This window comes from Periplaneta americana, chromosome 4 (genome assembly GCF_040183065.1).
Source record: "Periplaneta americana isolate PAMFEO1 chromosome 4, P.americana_PAMFEO1_priV1, whole genome shotgun sequence".
In the NCBI taxonomy this organism is placed as follows: Eukaryota; Metazoa; Arthropoda; class Insecta; order Blattodea; family Blattidae; genus Periplaneta; species Periplaneta americana.
Genome location: NC_091120.1, coordinates 24,255,943 through 24,276,607, shown reverse-complemented (window position 1 = coordinate 24,276,607; position 20,665 = coordinate 24,255,943). Strand labels below are relative to the sequence as shown.

General features: G+C 34.8%; 1 protein-coding gene across 9 annotated transcripts in view; it reads right to left on the bottom strand.

Annotated features, from left to right (window-relative positions):
* cnc (NFE2 like bZIP transcription factor cap-n-collar) overlaps positions 1-20,665 on the bottom strand; it is a 406,452-nt gene that overhangs the window by 180,303 nt on the left and 205,484 nt on the right. For all 9 annotated transcript variants that reach the window (XM_069822992.1, XM_069822989.1, XM_069822988.1 and 6 more), the window contains one exon: positions 2,775-2,954. In XM_069822992.1, the coding sequence (XP_069679093.1) occupies positions 2,775-2,954 (180 nt within the window). The remainder of the gene's footprint in view (positions 1-2,774; positions 2,955-20,665) is intronic.

Here is a 20,665-nt window from a genome sequence, read left to right as displayed (position 1 = left end):
AAAGTTATCCAGCATTTGCTCATATTGGGTTGAGGGGAAACTCCGGAAAAAACCTCAACCAGGTAACTTGCCTCGACAGGGAATCGAACCCGGGCCACCTGGTTTCACAACCAGACGCGTTAGGCGTTACTCCACAGGTGTGGACAATAAATAAATAAATAGATAGATAGATAGATAGATAAATAAATAAAGATGAATCACGCAATTATCATTTTAAAATTTTAACATTCAGTTGAACAAAATAGTCCTTCCAATCTCATTAACTGGCCACAAGGTTTTAAGTAGCAACAAAATTACTGATCATTTTTTTAATGTAATGGCAGAATGAGATTTAAAGAGAAAATAATCCCAATATTCATAGATTTGCTCAGCAGTGAATACACTTGCCCCTCGTCAGATGTTAAGGTTTTAGGTAGCAACAAAATTACTCATCATTTTTTTAATGTAATGGCAGAATGAGATTTAAAGAGAAAATAATCCCAATTTTCATAGATTTGCTCAGCAGTGAACACACTTGCCCTTCGTCAGATGTTAAGGTTTTAAGCAGCAACAAAATTACTCATCATTTTTTAATGTAATGGCAGAATGAGATTTAAAGAGAAAATAATCCCAATTTTCATAGATTTGCTCAGCAGTGAACACACTTACCCTTCGTCAGATGTTAATACAATTATCAACCATGCAACTCTGCTATGATTGTGTCACCCACAAATCTTAAAGTATTTCAAATTGAAGTTTTTATAGGCCTCAAAATACTCTAGTACAGAACAATATTGAACGTGATATGAATTGAACTCTATAGACTTACACTACTGCTGCATTAAAAGTGTAATCTCAGGTAAGGAGCCTGCCGACACAAGAGAAAAGAAATCCCACCAGCTTCTCTATCCCTGATACTTATCTCTCTTTTTGAGATGAGTAACAGCAGTGAAGACCTAACCAGAGAATAAAGGTACGGCACTAGTTAGTCTGTGCCATAAAGCACAATGATCTAGAAATGAAGAGCATTCTTAACTCTTTCAGCATGTGTCACCATTCCATAAAAATAATAATACAAAACTCGGACATTTATAGTTTCTGCTTCCGGTCGGTACAATATTTCTATGAGTTACTTTTAACAGCAATGAAAACCTGACTCTTCCTACATTTTGAAACATAAATTCCTTCGTTGTGAGCAATAAAATCACAATGCAATCACTGGCGAGAGACTTCTCTTAGTTGAACAAGAAATGCGTGTGTATTTGTCTTCAATTCCACCACGAATTTATTGAACTTTTGTGTAAGAAGCAACAAGCTCACATTTATCGTTAATAACTCATTACTTTTGCTGTAAGGCGTAAGAAAATAAATTGCCTCTAAATTAGCTTTAACTTCTTGAATACTATTCTCTTGTTCTTTTTTTTTTAAATAAAATATTGAATGAAATTATTTTAATTACTTTTGCGAACAATAGGCCTATCAGAAAATCTCAGAAGTTTCGCGGCACACCCGTTGAGAACCACTGATCTAATCTCCCTCTAATCTAACGTAAGGTTGACTAAACTAAAAATTGGTTACATACTATTGTCATTACGCAATAGATTATCATATGAATCTCATTCATCTGTATCTACAATAGATTCAAATGTGTTTTATTTAATTGGCTTATAAATCCTTTTAGAGTAGGCTATTACTGATTTTCTTGAATTACTTTCTCTGGATATTTTTATTTAATATTTTGTATGTATTCTTACTTATTGTAATTAATATAGGATGTCTATAACATTGTCACAACGCTCACGAAACAAACAAACAAAACAAACTCGCTAAATAAATAAACAATTAAAAAATAACGAATGTGAAAGGGGAGGAAGCTAAAAAATCACTACGAAATTAACAGCAAGGAAATTAAATACACAGACATCACGGAAAACGTTTCGAAAGCAAATGCAATAGTAATATGCGTTACAAGAGCGGTATGTTGAAGTTTTCATGTTCGAGGAAAAGTTTGAAAAAGCGAAACGTAGTTGAACTTTTTTAATTTCCGAGAATTGAAAGAAAATATACCGCTCGTGTATCGTACATTATTTTGTGCGAAGATCGTTTATTACATATCTGAAAGAGGAATTTCTAATTATTTGCAATGAAATCTCCATCTTGGTTTCTGTTCAATCACGGCAAATTTGCAAAACAAATATTATCTATCTTCAACATTGTTGCTTTAAAATGTTTTCTGTGTTTACTATACTCCAGCAGGCCGTGATATAGTCTGTCTTTTTTTTCCCCCAGTCTATGATGAGTCTGGAATCTTGTTGATTTTTTCACGGCTTCCTTAATGTTACTTGCATCACGAATGCAGTAACTTTAGTGGAGTTGTAGAATTTACTTAATTTTTGCAAATATTTAAAAACAATAATTAACAGTGCAATTTAGGTGAAATTGCAGTGGTAAGTTTCCAATTTATAATTATAACTATATTGAACATCTCTTAAAAATAATATGTTAAAATCCTAAAGCAGTAAAATCGATATGTCACTTAAGCGGTAAGAAGAGGGAAATTGTTATGTGTGTTAGGTTGGGAATACTGAATGTGGAATTTTAGACTTTCCGCGGATTGGTTTTGTGCGGAAACCAAGCAAATACGCACGATCTCGCACAAAGGTAATTTTTATTCTTCCTACCTTGAAGTTATTTAAGAAATGCGTTACTGATATGAGAGTGTGACAGATTGAAGAACATAAACGAACTACAATCAAAGTTATTTAGGTTTTATTTCCTGGTGAAAGAAATCTTACCTTTGCTGGGTCTGCAGGAGTTTCATTCTTCAGCGCTTCAAGGGCCTTGAGTTTCTCCACATCGTCTTCTTCAACTGGCAATGCCTTTCCCTCTCCCTCTTGTTTTGAGGGATTGAAAAGGTCCAATGAGAAACCCAAATCCACATCCTGTTTCCACAGGACCTCTATCAAATCCATGTCCTGCGAAGCAAGAAGACATGATTTTACTCACAGTGCTTAATACTGGAAAGATTTGGTCAAATCAGCAATTGTCAATTAATTCGTATTGTAATGCAATTTAATGATACGGTCAAACATTACAGATTAATTTACTCAAGAAAATTAGCGTATTTTTTTAATTACTTGCAGAATGTAAAACCCAAAATACTGTGAGTTTCCAACTGCAAGTTCCAGATAAGTAAATATGTAATTACATTACAGCAGCCACATCATGAAAATAAGGTTTCCTTAACAATATTTTATAGGTAAAGACAACTACATAGACCCCAAGAACATTTTGTTTCATTATTTGCATCACATAAAGGCCTACGTGCATTAGCGTTTCACAGCAAAAATTGGTCTAGCTGACACACAAATAATAGACTATACAATTCTAAATAGGTCTATAGTAAACTATGTCTTATTGAACAACTTCCATGTTTCAGTTTGTATTTCTTATAAATTCAAATTTAAGTCTTCATGGATATTGACTGTCGGTTACAGAAAACACGAACGGTTCAGAGTTTGCAGTCTCTCCTTACATGCGCAGAATTTTAATATAATGAATATTGCAAATAAATTGAAATAGGGTGACCAGACGTCCTCTTTTGTCCGGACATGTCTTTCTTTTTAGGCCGTTGTCCGGGGTCCAGGCTGATTAAAAAAAATCAAGAAATGCCCTCCTTTTCGTAACTTGTATGCCTGATATTTTTAAATTATCTGATTTGACGCCTATTTCAAGTAATTTTCCTGTAGGAGGTAGCATCAACGGAATATAGGGGAGAGTCGGGTAGTATCGGACGTCGGGTAATATCGAACAGTGAGTTTCTTTCATCTACCACACGATGATAGTACCTGATTGACATGGTTACGTTTCTGTGATGTCGCATAGAGAAACGTAACCATGTCATTCAGGTACTACCATATGGTGGTATATGAAAGAAACGCAATGTCCGATACTAACCGACTCTCCCCTACTCTTTGCCAACGATCATAACTCTCTTTGCTCCTCCTTGTGTTACAAAGTAATACTAAATTCACATTTGTGCTGCTTTTTATGTATTTTGATAATGATAATAATAATAATAATAATAATAATAATAATAATAATAATAATAATTATAGTTCCCTTGGCTTTCATATGTAGACCTAGCTGACTGTAAAACCATTTTATATTATTAAGTTTTATCATAAGTGCGCTGTAACAAACTAGATACTGACATAATTTTAAGTATAATATAGGCTTAATAGATATTTTATATCCACTGTAGTAATAATAATCTTGACTTTCATATTATGTAGCTAACTGTAAAGTCATTATACTCATTATTATTAAGTTTTATCACAGTTGTTTTGTAATAAAATAGATATTAACGGTACTTTAAGCATGATTAGCCTATAAGCCTAAATCTGTACTGTAAATATTTTGTAATAAAATAGATACTGACGTAATTTAAAGTATATTATAGCCTAGGCCTAAATCTAAAATTGAATCGCACTTTTTAGAAAGGAACTAAGTCAAAATTTGTCATTTTTATTTCTTTCTGATGAAATGATTAATACTTCCAAGATGCAAATATAAACAAAGGAAGGAACTTAAACAAATCTTTCCCTGTATCTCTAACATCGAGTTGATGTTTATATTACTGCACTGGTACTTATTCATGAAAGTAAGTTCTTTTACTCTCCTGAAAAATAGAACATTTTGACTTAGTTCCTTTCTAAAAAGTGCGATTCAAATACATATAGATCTATCTTGTCCTCTTGTTTTCGAACAACGTTCTCCTTTTTGAAGCTTTGTGTCCTCTTTCCTATCGATGTGAATCTGGTCACCCTAAATTGGAAAAAGACATACTGAATTGTATGAAACAACTTGTTTTGACTAAAAACAGCCCCAAATATTTTCCTAAGAACCTTATTCTCAAACACCCGGTAATATAACTGTTTTATAAATTCTACCTTTCAGGAAACGAAAATTCTGAAGGGATGGAGGTAGAAAAACAATTGAATCAACACGTGGGGCAACAGGGAGTAAATCCAGCAACAGTGGGAAATTTCCAAGATTGTCCGAAAATCACAGCACATAACCAACAAAACGAAAAAGTTCATCCTCAACAGCGTCTATCTCGTCGGATGAGTCCACGGATGACAATGAAAATAACATTCCACTGTTATACAGGTTATACCCCTATACCACAAGAATGAAAAGAAAATTGGGTACGAGGGCGCAAAAGGCGACAGTTTCAACTTCGCCTGAACAAATAAAGGAAAAAAACTGAAGAATAAACTGAATTCCAAGAGAAACAAAATCAGCTAAAACAAAGTTAAACTAAGAAAGAAAAAAATCTTACTGCTGCTAACAAGAATTCTAAGTGTGGCTACTATAATGGGCTATTCAGTGATGACCATGATGGGGAGGTGTGGGTGTTCTGTACTCTTTGCAAAAATTTGTGTCATGAAGAACGTGCAGAAGCATCAGGAATGAAAAATTTTGTGTGTATTGATTGTGAAAATGAAAACCAAATATAGTGCGTACTTTGGTGGCCATATTACAAGACTGTCTTTTAAAACGGCTAATTGTATTTCTGTAATAAAATTGTATTTTCATATAAAGATATTCAAGTAAAAACATCAATACTTAATGCGATACTTTATCAATAATGTTCGAACATAGCACAATATAACTCATCAAAATAGTCCCAACTGTTTATAATAAAGCGCTATATAAAATTGTGGTGTCCATATTGCAAGACTTGATTTTATAGAATATTATGGATTTATTAATTTGTCCTACAGAATAATGTTGACGATATTTGAGGAGAAAAATTGGCTCCGGCACCGGGAATCGAACCCGGGTCCTTGGTTCTACGTAGGCCTACCAAGCGCTCCGACCACTGAGCTACGCCGGAGCGAATTTTTCTCCTCAAATATTGTCAACATTACAGAGATTATTCTGTAAGACAAATTAATAAATCCATAATATTCTCATAGGTAGCAGTGCATCGTAACTGCGGAATCCCGGCCAAATAAGTCATTCAACTGAGCGCGCTCCTAGTATAATGGCAGTTGACACTATACATTTACGTCAACATAATAAAATATGCCTAACTTGAAGCCAGGCCACAAAGGGAAACACTGAAGGAGGAAGATTCGATCCGGTGCTGTGTATTGAATTCGGCGTAGCTCAGTGGTCAGAGCGCTTGGTACGTAGAACCAAGGACCCGGGTTCGATCGCCGGCGCCGGAGCGAATTTTTCTCGTCAAATATTAATTGACTTTATAGGCCTAATGAATATGAGAAAAAAAAAGTTAACCGAAGCAAGCGTCGCTAAACAGAACTTCATTCTTATCGTGTGCAGAAAAACATAAACCAAAGCTCTTTTTACGATTACGCAAAGACATGGACACGGAGTTCCACGTTTATGTGAACGTTAGCATCTTGAGGCGATCTCTCGTTTTACGCCACACCGTTAGCATCTTGAGGAGATACCTCGTTTTGCGCCACACGAAGGGCGGCGGGTGTGGCCACGGCACTGTCTCAGCGACCAACAGCAATGAAAGACAGGGCCACCCTCCGACAGCCATTGTCCCGCCCTATCTGTGCCGCCAAGGTGGTCACACGACACTCGCTTGTCACCTTCTAACATGGCCCGACCGACTCGACAGATTATGTCATGACAACTGAAAACAGTCGGGCAACTACGGCGGTGACGTGTTTCATACACTCTTACGTAACACGGACACCTGGCTTCTTGTGCACCGAGATTTCTTTACTTTTATGGGAATCCCTAGATTTTGTCAAAGTCTTAAAAACAGCAAGTTTATTATAGAACTTTCTTACTAATTTGCGTTTTATGTCTGAAGCGTATTTACCTTTGAGAAAGCTGCAGTTAACAGGTTCCGTCAGTCAGTAAAATTTCCGAGTACCCAATGGACAGAGATCTGTCGAACTTTAATAAGTGTGACTTGGAATAGAAGTAAGGAAAATACTTACTATTTTCGTAGTAGACTACTACATTCACCTATCTCATTTCCTTAGTACCAAACGTGTAACTTCTGACGACCTTAACAATAAAGTTGGTAGTGATATTGCATGAAATTATAACCAGAGCATACCGTCAACCGAACGGTTCCATATTGAAGATCTGCATTCAAAATCCGACGTGTTCAAGTTGACAAATAGTAACAAGGAAGCGCACAAATGTGCAATAGGTTATTGCGCAGTTAAGGCTGGTTCACAATAAACCGATAACGGAAACGACAAAGGAAACGAGGACGGAAATAATGTTAAATTAAATGTATTTAAATGTGAGTATTCACAATAGTTAATTGTGAATGCTCACATTTAAATACATTTTAACATTATTTTCGTTCTTGTTCTCGTTGTCGTTGCCGTTCCCGGTTTATTGTGGAGCAGCCTTTATTCTTTGCTGTAGACAGAGTCTTTGGAAGACTCTGTCCTGTTGGGACAGATAGGCCTAGGGATGATAACGGCCACAATAGACCTATTTCTCGCATAGATTATATATATATATATATATATATATATATATATACACACACACACACACACACACACACACACAGTTCTGCTGGAAAATGAAGCTTTCAATATAAAAAGGAGCATCTCCTGCGGACCCCTGGAAAAAGAACTAAGGATGAGACTAGTGAAGTGCTTTGTCTGGAGTGTAGCATTATATGTGGCAGAAATATGGACATTACGATGAAGTGAAGAGAAGCGACTAGAAGCATTTGAAATGTGGATATGGAGAAGAATGGAACGTGTGAAATGAACAGACAGAATAACAAATGAAGCTGTGTTGGAAAGAGTGGGTGAAGAAAGAATGATGCTGAACTGATCAGGAAGAGAAAAAGCAATTGGTTGAGTCACTGGCTGAGAAGAAACTGTCTACTGAAGGGTGTAGTGAAAGGAATGATCAACGGGAGTTAGGGGCAGAAGAAGATATCAGATGATAGACGATATTAAGATATATGGATCATATACGGAGACAAAGAGGAAGGCAGAAAATAGGAAAGACTGTAGAATTCTGAGTTTGCAGTGGAAGACCTGCCCTTGGGTAGAACACTATGAATGAATGGCTAAAAATCACGAACCTACTCGCAATAGGGCCTACTTACCAAATAAGAGTGTGTTAAACATTTGAGTAAAAAAAAAATCTAAGAAAACTATTTCAACCAATATGGTATTACACTTTTTTGTTACATGCAACACGAGCTATTCGCTCTGAAAATCTGCACGATTTCACTTCCACCCTGTACAGTCTAACAATTTCAAACCGGATTAAAAACGGGTCTCTAATCTCTTTTCCATAGAGATGTGACATTATTTGTACCTTGCCTTGTATTTGACCTGAGTGTTCCGAGAAGTGGCCTTGCGCCCTTGCGTCATACCGACCACATGACTAAACTTCGGATATCGTTCTTCCTTAGTGTTGGTACGCAACTGTCAATGGAAAGGAACGGATCAGTGAGGTCATCTTTTGAAAAGGGATGACGGTGATGATGCCACCGGCGTAGCTCAGTCGGCTGCCGATCCAGAGTTGCGTTCGGGCGCGAGTTCGATTCCCGTTTGGGCTGACTACCTCGTTGGGTTTTTCCGAAGTTTTTCCCAACCGTAAGGCGAATGTCAGATAATCTATAACGAATACTCGGCCTAATCTGGCCATATACTATCTTGCTATCGCTATCGCCAATTCCATCGACGCTAACTACTAAGCAGCTGATAAAGCGTCGTTAAATAATAAAAAAAATTGAATAAAAAATGTGATGTGTACGTTTTTATTTTAAATAATTCTTTCGCGTGTTTCAATTTTGGATACTATATTTTGTAAGATTAATTTAAATTAAAGAAGAGCGCAAGATTATGCCTAAGTAAACGTAGTTACAGGAATTGTCTTATGCGTATTAAAATAACGACATTCAGTATCTACCGCCTGGTAGCAGCTGCTGCTTCTGCAACACGAGACGTAGGCCTATCGTGAGTTATGTTTTCTCGTATATCCTCAAAACTGAATTCCATCGGTGTTAGATCAGGTGACCTCGGAGGCCGAGCAAACATCCAACTTGACGGAATGTTGGTAATACAGAATTTCTGACTCATGGTTACTAAACAAAATATGCTTGTTTTCATTCTACCTCCCATCTCAAAAGTTTGTTCAGTTATAAAACTGCGATTAGTCTGAATCACAGACACAGGTCTATACTTTTCAGCATGTACTTAATTCAGTTCAACTGCCTTCTATTGTAGTTAATGTAAACCGCTTAGGGGGGCACATATGATTTTTTGAACTTCAATTATTTTCATCCCAAATTTGTGAAATTTAAACTACAGAAAGAGGCCTACAATACTACACCTCTGTGGTGTAGAGGTCAGCATGCTGGTCTTTTACGCAGAGGGCCTGGGTTCGATTCCCGGTCGGGTTGAATTCCTGGTTGAGGGTTTTCGCTCAACTGTAAGGCAAATGCCAGGAAATTCAGGTCACAACATCCCTGAATATCACCGGCCTCATTCAACACCGAAATCAAATTCATGACAAATTAATAATAGGCCTACAAATACAGCCGCCATTTAGTTCACAACAATAGAACCAGTCTCAACAATAGTACACAGGCCTTCGTATTTCACACAGAAGATTAATTCGCGATATGACCAGAGATGTTAAAGAGAGTATAATAACAGCGAGAAAAAAATACGAGGCTTATCTATACAAAATTTGGTGCCATTAGGCCTAATAGTTTTGAAATTATATTTTTTAAATATATTTTAGGACCTACACTGACGTCATTAAAAAGCTCCTTGAGTCAAAGTTTTCAAAATGTTTAGTTCATATTTGCTCAAAAGCTTGAAAATAGTCATAGGAATAAAAATTATTAGCTTTTGAGCTCAGTCTAAATAGAGTCTAACAATAAATTTTTTAACTTAATGAATTTACCAAAGCAGCACATTTTAATCTACGTGCAATATGAATATGCCCCGAAGGAACAATATTAATACAAATGCTAATTAAATTTTATTTATCAACAATTAGAGGTTGTTTGAACCAAAATGCAACACTGTTACAGTATTTAATCATAGTAGTAATTTAGGCCCAAGAATATATAACAAATTTATATTTAAATATCCTAATCTTGTCAATTCTAATATTTCTAGTATCAAATTTAAAAAGTTATGTATGGATTTTATAAAAATTTAAAAATTGTACATTTAAACTTATATACTATAATTGCACAGTAGACATAAGACAAATTGTATTGTATAATTATTAATTTCAATTCAGGAATCCGCCCCTGAGCACGAGTTCTACTCTTTCAGGGGCGAGCTAAAGTTTTTCTGTATATATTATACAGGGGTATCATTTTATTTTTACTTCAATTTTTATTGTACCTGAGTTTTTGAATGTACTTCACACCCACCCCTTCTACTAAGGAAGTTCCAACTCCACACAGAACCAAGACCGCAGATAGTAAGCAGTACTGAGTTACTGAGTATAGTACGTTCCAGAAATATGTTCGCGTTTTCCAGTGACGAAAGAGCTTTGCCTACATCGCATCCCGGTTTTCCCCCACCTGCTTCTGCTCGCCCCTCTGTAAAAGCTTGGCTGTCTTAGCTCTTTTATGAAAACATTAATTTCTCTTAGGAATTGGACGTTTACGTAATATTATACAGCTGTTTAATTTAACTTAAATAAAAGGGCCTCGTTAAGTAATTAACTGTCACGTGATTTCCTCCCTTTCTACAATCCTGCGGCATAACCACTTGGACGGACAGTAGATAGCATGTCTGAGTAATTTTATATTTTCGGGTCGGGCAGAAGTGAAGATTGAATTCACAGTACGTAGAGTAGGTACAGAATTATTTCAACATGAGTTACTAGTACGAAGGACAAAACTGGCAATTGGAATTAGATGCAATAGTCTATAGTGCGATAATATGCACAAAAGAACTGAAGCCTGTATCGAAATGAACGGCCACCATTTTCAAAATTGTGTTTAAATATTCATATTATGATTATTTTTCAATTTAACTTCTTTCTCTATATTGTACGCTAATGTGCTGTAGACAGTATAATATACACCGCATAATGAATACGTTCGCATGGATAACTCACTTCGTGAGTAAAAACACTTATTCATAATACAGTACTGTACTTTGATTAAAGAAAAACCTAATGAAAATTATCAAACTCAAAATCGCGATATTTCCTAGTTTACGTAAATGGATGAACTACTTTTCTTCCATCCTATACCTAGTAGAGTGATTTGTGTTTTACGCCAGTATCATCGAACTCCAGTCTTGGAGGGGGGAGCAAGCGGTGTTTCCGGTTCTCTAAAGGTATAGACAGGTTAATATTAAAAATGTTAGTAAAAATAAAATGATGTCCCTATATTTTATGTTACAATTATTAGCAAAATAATAAATAAATAAATTGATCTCTGTGAGAAGTTTCAGACCAATACGACAATAACTGTTGCGCAAGGAGCTTTTTTCATTCCATAAACTGCTTAAAATTTTGAAGTCGAGAAAACAGTAGGCCTACAGTATTTAAAAAATTCTCTCAACTCATGCGTATGTTGGCAATATTTCATTATATGGGAAGATCATTTAAAACAGTCTCAAATGTAATTACAATCATAAAAAGTGGATTTTATTAATTTTTTAGATTATTCCACCACAGTGTCTTAATAATTCTCATTGTCCTATAAATAGCAACAGACAGACAAACATAAATTCGAACAAAAATTGAAGGGTGCAGCTGAAAAAACGTTCTAAGTACCCTTTTTTCTTCAAAACTGTTTTTCTCGTGATTCACGTTCTATGTACCATGATACCGATGCACATGAAGCGACATCGCGTTAGTACTGCTAGAAGCAGTAACTAGAATATAAAACCGTTTCAAGTGCCTTGTTCAGTTGCACAACGTTTTTTTTTGTCATCCTGTAAAATTATCCTCAATGGCACATAGAACATTTTGTCAGTTTCACCGTTCAATTTACTTATGCATTAGCTTTCTGTTACTAATACCACCAACATCTGTTACATTTTCCTTCCTGACAATTTCGGACTATCAAAAAATCATTCTAAAATAATTCATAATTAAAACCATTTTAATAAATATGTAACCACAGTCTAGTATATACAGTCACGAAGCTCAATACGTAGTAAATATGCATCCATAGATAGTTGCTGACCACTAGGGTCGCTAATATCGCCTCATTACAGACAATGCGAAATAGTCTTTTGTTCCTAGCACCCTCATAACTCAAGCTTCGTGACTGTATATACTAGGCTGTGATGTAACTATTAATTTAATTAATACATATTCGATTCTACTACAGCACTTTAATCACTGTAGAAAGTGCAGCATGTGTAAGCACTGCACACGTGTTACCTAAATGCTCCCAAACAGTTCTGACACCCATTAATTATATTTTAAGACTGCACATATGCACGTATCATAATTTTTTTTCTCAAGGTTCTGATGTTCCTTAATTTTATTTTCGAAATGCTTCCTGAAATTTTATCACTAGAAGAAGAAACTCGGAACAGAGCAAAAATTACTTCCAGACATTGCACACAATGATGTAACGATCCCACTGGCAGTTCTTGTCCACGGCAAAATATATGAACTGCATCTCATATCCTGTTGTAATCTTAATATTTACATTTCGTACTAAACGGGAAACAATGTTTTTGTTCCTTGCAATTAGATAAGATACGATCTATGATATTTACTATAATTTATGAATGAAGAAAAGATCATCATAACAATTATTTTCATCTACGAACAATTTTCTGGAAAAACTAGCAGTAAACTTGACTCTCACTTCCGCTGTGTTAAATTGGATAATGATTTTAATAACCTATACAATGTTCTTCACTGCATGAATCAATGTATTTCCCACACACTTCCTGCTTGAAATTTCGTAATTCATTTGTGTGACACTATCACGGATATAAGCCTACGAAAAGAATGGAAAAAAAAGTTTCTGCTTACGAAAATAACATGAGATATAGAGATATGCGCTGAGAGCACGGGCTTACAAACATGTTCCATGAAAAAATCGCAATATATGCATATACTAAGTGAAGTTAACAACTATGCCTTGATCTAGGATTTTACGTACATACAAATACACATGCTCATTACAGACTGCACGAAGTGTGCAGGCAATACTGACTAGTTTGCACGTACGTTTGAATTGTGTTAGGGAGGGGAACTCTCTGTTCATACAGAAAAATATGAATAAGATAGTCAACTGATTCAAATAATATCAGTGTTGCTTGTAGATCGGGTTACAAAATTTCAGAAAGCGAAAATAGTTACTCTCTCACTTACACACAGTATAGTATTGGCTAAGGGATGAGGGGGCGAATCCCAGAAAAGTATGTATTTCATATGCTAGGAAGACGAGCTTAGGTGGAAGTTTTCTTGGAAAATCATAAAATTTAGTAAGGGTTTAGCATTGTTTCAACTTTCAATAGGGGTAGAGCAGGTCACTGTCTTCATATATCCATTTCTTTGTGAAGTGTTTGTGCAAAGATTTGCCCTATGCTACCTGCTATCTGATTTGCAGTTACAAAATAAAGGTAGTATTGTGCTTTACAATTTCTGAGAAATGAATATTGTCGGAATTTTTAGTCTGAGATTGAATTAACAAAATAATAATTAGGCCTAATATAAAGTACAAACGATTAATTTTAACTGATTCGCTTATTCGATTAAATATTTTTGATCGATTAACCTTACAGCAGAAATTGATCGATTAAGCTTACAGCTTACAACAGTAAAATTTTTGGAAATATTCAACATTTTTTCCCCTCCATTACTGTACCTTGTACAACAATGAAAATTGGTATGTGTAAAACACTGTCCTTATGAAAAACATATTTTTACGATTAAAAAAAAAAATTTTTTTTTTTTTTCAAAATTCAAAATGGTGGCAGTTCACTGTGCAGTGATGAAGCGTTTCTCTCATAACTCTTAAATTTGTTCACTTTTTCATGTTCTCTCCCTTTTATTTTATTGCTGAAACTCATGTTTACAATATCATGCTCTTTCAACTACATTCCTTAATAAATAATATTCTTTTTTATTTTGTGTTAGAAGAAAATAATGATACTTGAGCATTTAACCGTAAAAATATATATTTTTTTATATAGCAGAAGGACAATGTTTTACACATAGACTACCAATTTTCATTATTATACAAGATACAGTAATGGAGGAAAAAATGCTAATATTTCCAAAATTTTACTGCTGTAAACTGTACCTAACCCCTTAATTGATTAAATCCCACAACACTAGTAAAAATGTATTGGGAAAAATGGAGTGGAAAAACATGAATTGGATGTTGTGCATTTTTGGGGAAAAAGGAGTTGGAGTATAGGATCGGGAAACGTGTCCAACAATCATAATAGGTAGGTCTACCGACTATTTTGCACGTACATTTAAGTTATGATAATAAAGGGAAAATTAATACTATACACAGAGAATAAAATGAAAGTTTGAAGTAAGATGGTCAAGAGATTTGGTCCTTGTTAAAACTAAATGAGATCATTACCCATAACTACTTCATGAGAGGCAGTGTTAAGTTTGTGTACGTTAATTACATTCACGTGTACCGAACAGTACTTCCGCATCTGTTCTTTAACTCATATTTACGTAACATACGAATACACTGGACGTGTGCAAACGCAGGCGCGATACAGTCCAAATTTTGTAACACAATATAAACTATCTTCACAAAAATAAGTGTCACTTTCTCTTATACCTTTTTTGCATTCGGAAATAATTTTGTTTGTCATGTAATCAGTTACATTTCCGTAGACGTCAAATAATCACATTCTTATATTAGTCTATGCTTCTCATTTGATCTCCGTTACTTCATGCGACAGGAATATACAAACTGGTACACAAAAGAACGCACTTGCAAGGTCGCAAATCACATGAAATAAATACTCATATGAAAAAAGACACATAAGAAAGAAAGAAAAATGAGAAAATAAAAAAGGGACGATTCAATAAATTAATGTAGAAATAAAGAAAACATTTAACTTCATTGATAAACTGTAGGCCTATTGTTTAAAGGTAAACAGACGAGAAATTGGAACTTGTTTTTTTTTTTTTTGGCTTTAATAAAATTAGTAGACTACATGTAAGTTTACTTTTCTTTAAAATTTAAATACCACAGCGTGGTGTAATGTGCCACTCCCCCTTTCAGTAGCCATTTTGGAGTTTCTGTATTATAGAAATTTTCTTGGAATTCAGACAGGCAAACTATCTGACCAGTGCTAGGAAGGCTGTGGTTTACTACTTCCTTATGGATATGGAGAACACTGAATGCACTGTAGCCTATGAGACGAGATAGTAGATAAATAGTAATATAACTTTAAACATCGTTTTACGTAACTTACATTTTCCAATGCTTATGTAGCCTACCTTTTTCTCTGCAACCATTAGGAGTAAAAATATGAAATTTTGCACACAAACTATATTATCTATAATTTCCTGCAACAAAATTTTGATTTGTTAATATTTATTAGTTTTATACATTACAAAACTTAGAAAAAATTAAGAAAGTGTTTCATAGGCCTAACTAATATTTAAAAAAAATAATATGAAGTCCAAATAAAATATTTGGTTGCAGGAAAATGTTACATTAGGTATTGGTAACACATGTGCAAAGTTTCAGGTTTATTGGTTTAGAAAATTTTTAGAAAAATTTGAAAAATAAAACTATTATTCATAAAATTCTGAAAAAAAAATTGAAGGCAAATAAAACCATGTTTTAAAGTAATATTTCAAATTTCAATATCCTAGGTCCAAAATGTGAAAATTATAGGCAATTCAGTAACATAATGTTCTCATTCGTTCCTCCTCAAGTGTTTTTCTGGCTATAGAAAATAGAACATTGCCGTAAGAACGTTGCGTATAAAAACAATGAAGAAATAAGTAAGAAATTGGTACGTTTGGAAACTGGTAGGTTTAGACAACTTGTAGAATATGCCATTAGGAAAGTCCAAGAAAACAGAGAGGGTTTGGAATTGAACGGGTTACATCAACTGCTTGTTTATGCGAATGACGTGAATATGTTAGGAGAAAATCCACGAACGATTAGGAAAAATACGGGAATTTTACTTGAAGCAAGTAAAGAGATAGGTTTGGAAGTAAATCCCGAAAAGACAAAGTATATGACTTTGTCTCGTGACCAGAACATAGTACGAAATGGAAATCTAAAAATTAGAAATTTATCCTTTGAAGAGGTGAAACAGTTGAAATATCTTGGAGCAACAGTAACAAATATAAATGGAGGAAATTAAACGCAGAATAAATATGGGAAATGCCTCTTATTATTGGGTTGACAAGCTTTTGTCATCCAATGTGCTCTCAAAAAATCTGAAAGTTAGAATTTATAAAACAGTTATATTACCGGCTATTCTATATGGCTGTGAAACTTGGACTCTCACTTTGACAGAGGAACATAGGTTAAGGGTGTTTGAGAATAAGGTGCTTAGGAAAATATATGGGGCTAAGAAGGATGAAGTTACAGGAGAATGGAGAAAGTTACACAACGTAGAACTACACGCATTGTATTCTTCATCTGACATAATTAGGAACATTAAATCCAAACGTTTGAGATGGGCAGGGCATGTAGCACGTATGGGCGAATCCAGAAATGCATATAGTGTGTTAGTTGGAAGGCCAGAGGGAAAAAGACCTTGGGGAGGCCGAGACGTAAATGGGAGGATACTATTAAAATGGATTTGAGGAAGGTGGAATATGATGATAGAGACTGGATTAGTCCTGCACAGGATAGGGACCGATGGCAGGCTTATGTGAAGGCGGCAATGAACCGCCGAGTTCCTTAAAAAACATTTGTTAGTAAGTAGGCCTAATTACAAAAAAAAGGGGGGGGGAAGTAAATGAAGAAACTATAAAGAAACATCAAGATTCACAGAAAGAGAACATAAAATATTTCTATAATAATTATGACGACATAACAAGATGCAATTGTTGAGCCACATACTACTGCTTTTAACACAGATGTGAAATTATCCACGTTATATACGCACCTTAAAAAAAGGTTGGGTGAGGTATTTTCAAGTTCGGAAACCGGCAGCCTTTGATGCTAGACACAAGAGCACATACATTGTACGTCTCTCGGGATAGACCGTTGATATGAGGTATTAATTAACAGTAATTCTCTAAGACTGCATATCTGTTTACTTTTGTCTGTTTTATCTTATCTGTAGAAAACGAATTCTCAACGACTTGTCAACCGTGTAAAACAGCATCTTCACGAAATCCAAGCTCTCGTTCCGAGAATTATCGCGCCTCGCTGGATACGTCGCAGGAATCCACGATTTGTTCGCTCTTCAATCAATGAAATTGCAAGCAGAACAGCCCTGACGATGCATTTTGTTTCCACGGTTTATGTAAAAAACGAATTACACTGAAGCTACTCAAAAGTAACATGTTGAAATCTGAACATATGCAGTTGCATACAAATATATTGCCGTCGAAAGAGCTTTCATAAGATTGTCGAGGGTCTTCCGCCATTCTTTGTTATATAATTTAATGTCGTGCTCGTGATTGCAGTAGCGACTTTTATGAAGTACTGAAATGCCGATCTTGACAGTTGCAGGTGTTGTTTCTTCCTTTATTTCACCATCACCATCATCATCAATGTCATCATAATCATAAAAAATTAAGGTTGGTAATTCAAGAGTTCTTTTCTCAATCTTAGATATAGGCCTATTTTATGTACTGTATACCTATGTGTAAAATTTAATTCTCCTTGTTTGATCAACTGTTCGAAGACAGGTTTGAACCTCATAAGTAACACCAATAAGACATCACTCGTATATTGCTCTATTTTACTGTTCATCAAATTCAGTTCATTTAGAATAGCTTTCTCAATTAGGCCTACTTTATTGTCAAAACATTTTGCAACGTATGACGGTCAAATGAATATAACTTCGTTAAAAGAAGAAAACGTAATTGAAGACCTTCCCGGAAAAGGAATGTAACATCAAATTAATGAAAAATGGACTTAAGTTAGGTGAAAAAAGTAATTCAAAAGCATTAATTTATAACAATGAATTACTACATTCAATATCCAAATAAACTTGTAGATTAGTGCTATCTTTCTACTAGTAGACTAAATACACGCTTAATGAAATATGCCCTGACATTATTTTCCTTTCTCCTGAAACGTTTATTGTAGATGTTTTGGTTACATTCTTATTCCGGGGAGGTCTTCAATTCTAAAGAAACTGAATTCCTAAGTAATTCATTGTACTCATTAACAACGTAAAACAATGATTAATTGAAAAGTCCTTTTCCAGTTAATTTAAAGCTATTGGTTTATAGATTTCCGATATAATTAGGCAATACTCTGAATAGTTTGATTCCCATTTTCTGAAAACTATGTTTAGTTGTAGTTGGGGGTATTTCTACAATTTTTCTGAAACTATTTTTGTTTATGGTGTTGTATTCGTTTAATAGCGTTAGTTAGTAAAAACGAGTCAAAATTTTCCCTAACATAGATCTACAACAAAGTTCGCGTGAAATGCAGTGAGTGACAACAGTTAAAATGTTTAATTTCCTAAATAAAAGTTTGCAATGAGTTTTAGTTTCTATATTACACGTTAACTTCATGGCCCTTTTCTGTAGTATTAAAATTTTAGTATTATTTCAATAGACTTATTTGTCTAATTTTGTACACTTCTTTACTATTATTAAAAATCTCATTTCCATTGCATTCATTTTCATTTACAGCAAAGGCCTATTATTATTTTTGGTTTCGAATCTGTTTTGTCCAACGTCTCTGTACTGCACGTTCCATAATCAAGACAGGCGTGGACAGGAAACGGTTAGCATGTCTAGCCGCGAAACCAGGTGGCCCGGGTTCGATTCCTGGTCGGGACAAGTTACCTGGTTGAGGTTTTTTTCCGGGGTTTTCCCTCAACCCAATATGAGTAAATGCTGGGTAACTTACGGTGTTGGACCCCGGACTCATTTCACCGGCATTATCACCTTCATCTCATTCAGACGCTAAATAATCAAAGCTGTTGATAAAGCGTCGTAAAATAGAATAACTCTTCTCGGGTACTCAGCCAACCCGAGAAGAGTTATTCTACATCAAACGCCGGGTAAGCCTCAGTCATACATCGTCGTAAAATAACCTAGTAAAATAAAAAAAAAAAGATAGGCCGATTCTCCAAGATCTGAGGGGTCGCTAACTCTGTTGTCTGTTATGCTTGGCTAGCCTAAGGAATTACTGTAACTATGTTATTTAACGCCGCTGTATCAAGTACTAAGCTATTTAGCGTCGATGGGATTAGGACCAGCGAGATGTTATTTAAGGAGATGAGGCGGAGGATTCGCCATAGATTACCTAGAAAACTCCATTATGCCTATGAGAATTTGAGAAGTAAACTTAGTGAAACGTTTCGATTTAAATTGATCGATTATGGAGAAGTGCTTGATAGAAAAAAATAATTCGTGATTAGTGATGTAGGAAACATTGCTACTAAACGTACTAGAGCAGCATTTAATTCGGAGAATGTGAATGCACTCACAAGTTTAAAAGCATGGATGAAGCAGTATTAACTGGTGATTCTTCAAACTTTTTAATTTGTGTTTGCGTCAAAAATCCCCGGAGAATTGACACAGTATATTACATAATAAATATGTTAGTAAATAACTAAAATAGTACTGTTTTGTAATAAAACGATAATGTATATAGGCCTACATATATACTAAATTCTATACTTATGCTCATCACCAAACACAAATTCAATTTAACAATAGTTGTATATTAGAGTAAGTTACGAGTAGCCTATATTAAAACTTTTTTCAAATCAATAAAAGCTCGATTAATCTATCAATTAATCGATTAAATATTTTGATCGATCGACAGCACATTATTATTATTATTATTATTAACTACAATTTCAAACAACTCATTGGCGTCATATTGATATGCGAGTCATTTCGGCTATGAATTGCATTGCTGTCTCGAGACTAGGCTTCATGGAATGAGGAAGCGATTATGAAGTAGTTAAAATTAGTGTAACAAGGCAGAGCCTTCTCGTTAAGTCCTGAAAGTATGAAGACAGAAATAGTCTATCAACATTTTATTTCGAATCCAGTACATCCTTACAATCCCAACTCTGCTCCAATAACGATCACGAACATACGTTAAAGATTTCACGAATTATATGGATTCCATGAACCACACGTCACTTTTTTCAAAGGTTAGGTTTTCTCCAACTGTAGGCAATTCATTGCGAATCCTTAGCCTCGTCCAGCCAGATATCTCAATAACTGCAATTCCAACTTCACAGTTGATACAGTGCCGTTAAATAAACCGATTAAAATATCACTGCTATTGCTAAAACATGAGTTATTAGATATAGGCCCTAAGTTATGGCACGCTTGTCAGCTTTCTGTATTTTATAAAGAATGTAGCGTAGATAGTAGGAATGAACATATCAACAAAAGTTTTGCATATTACAGGCTTATCTAATCACCATGATTAGAGCTATTAATATTAGGTTCGAAGATATAAATAAAACAAAACAAAAAAGACAATCATTTATTGCGTCAAAATGATAACAAAAATCCTTTCTCATACTTTGTGCTCAGAACATTCACATTTTCTGCC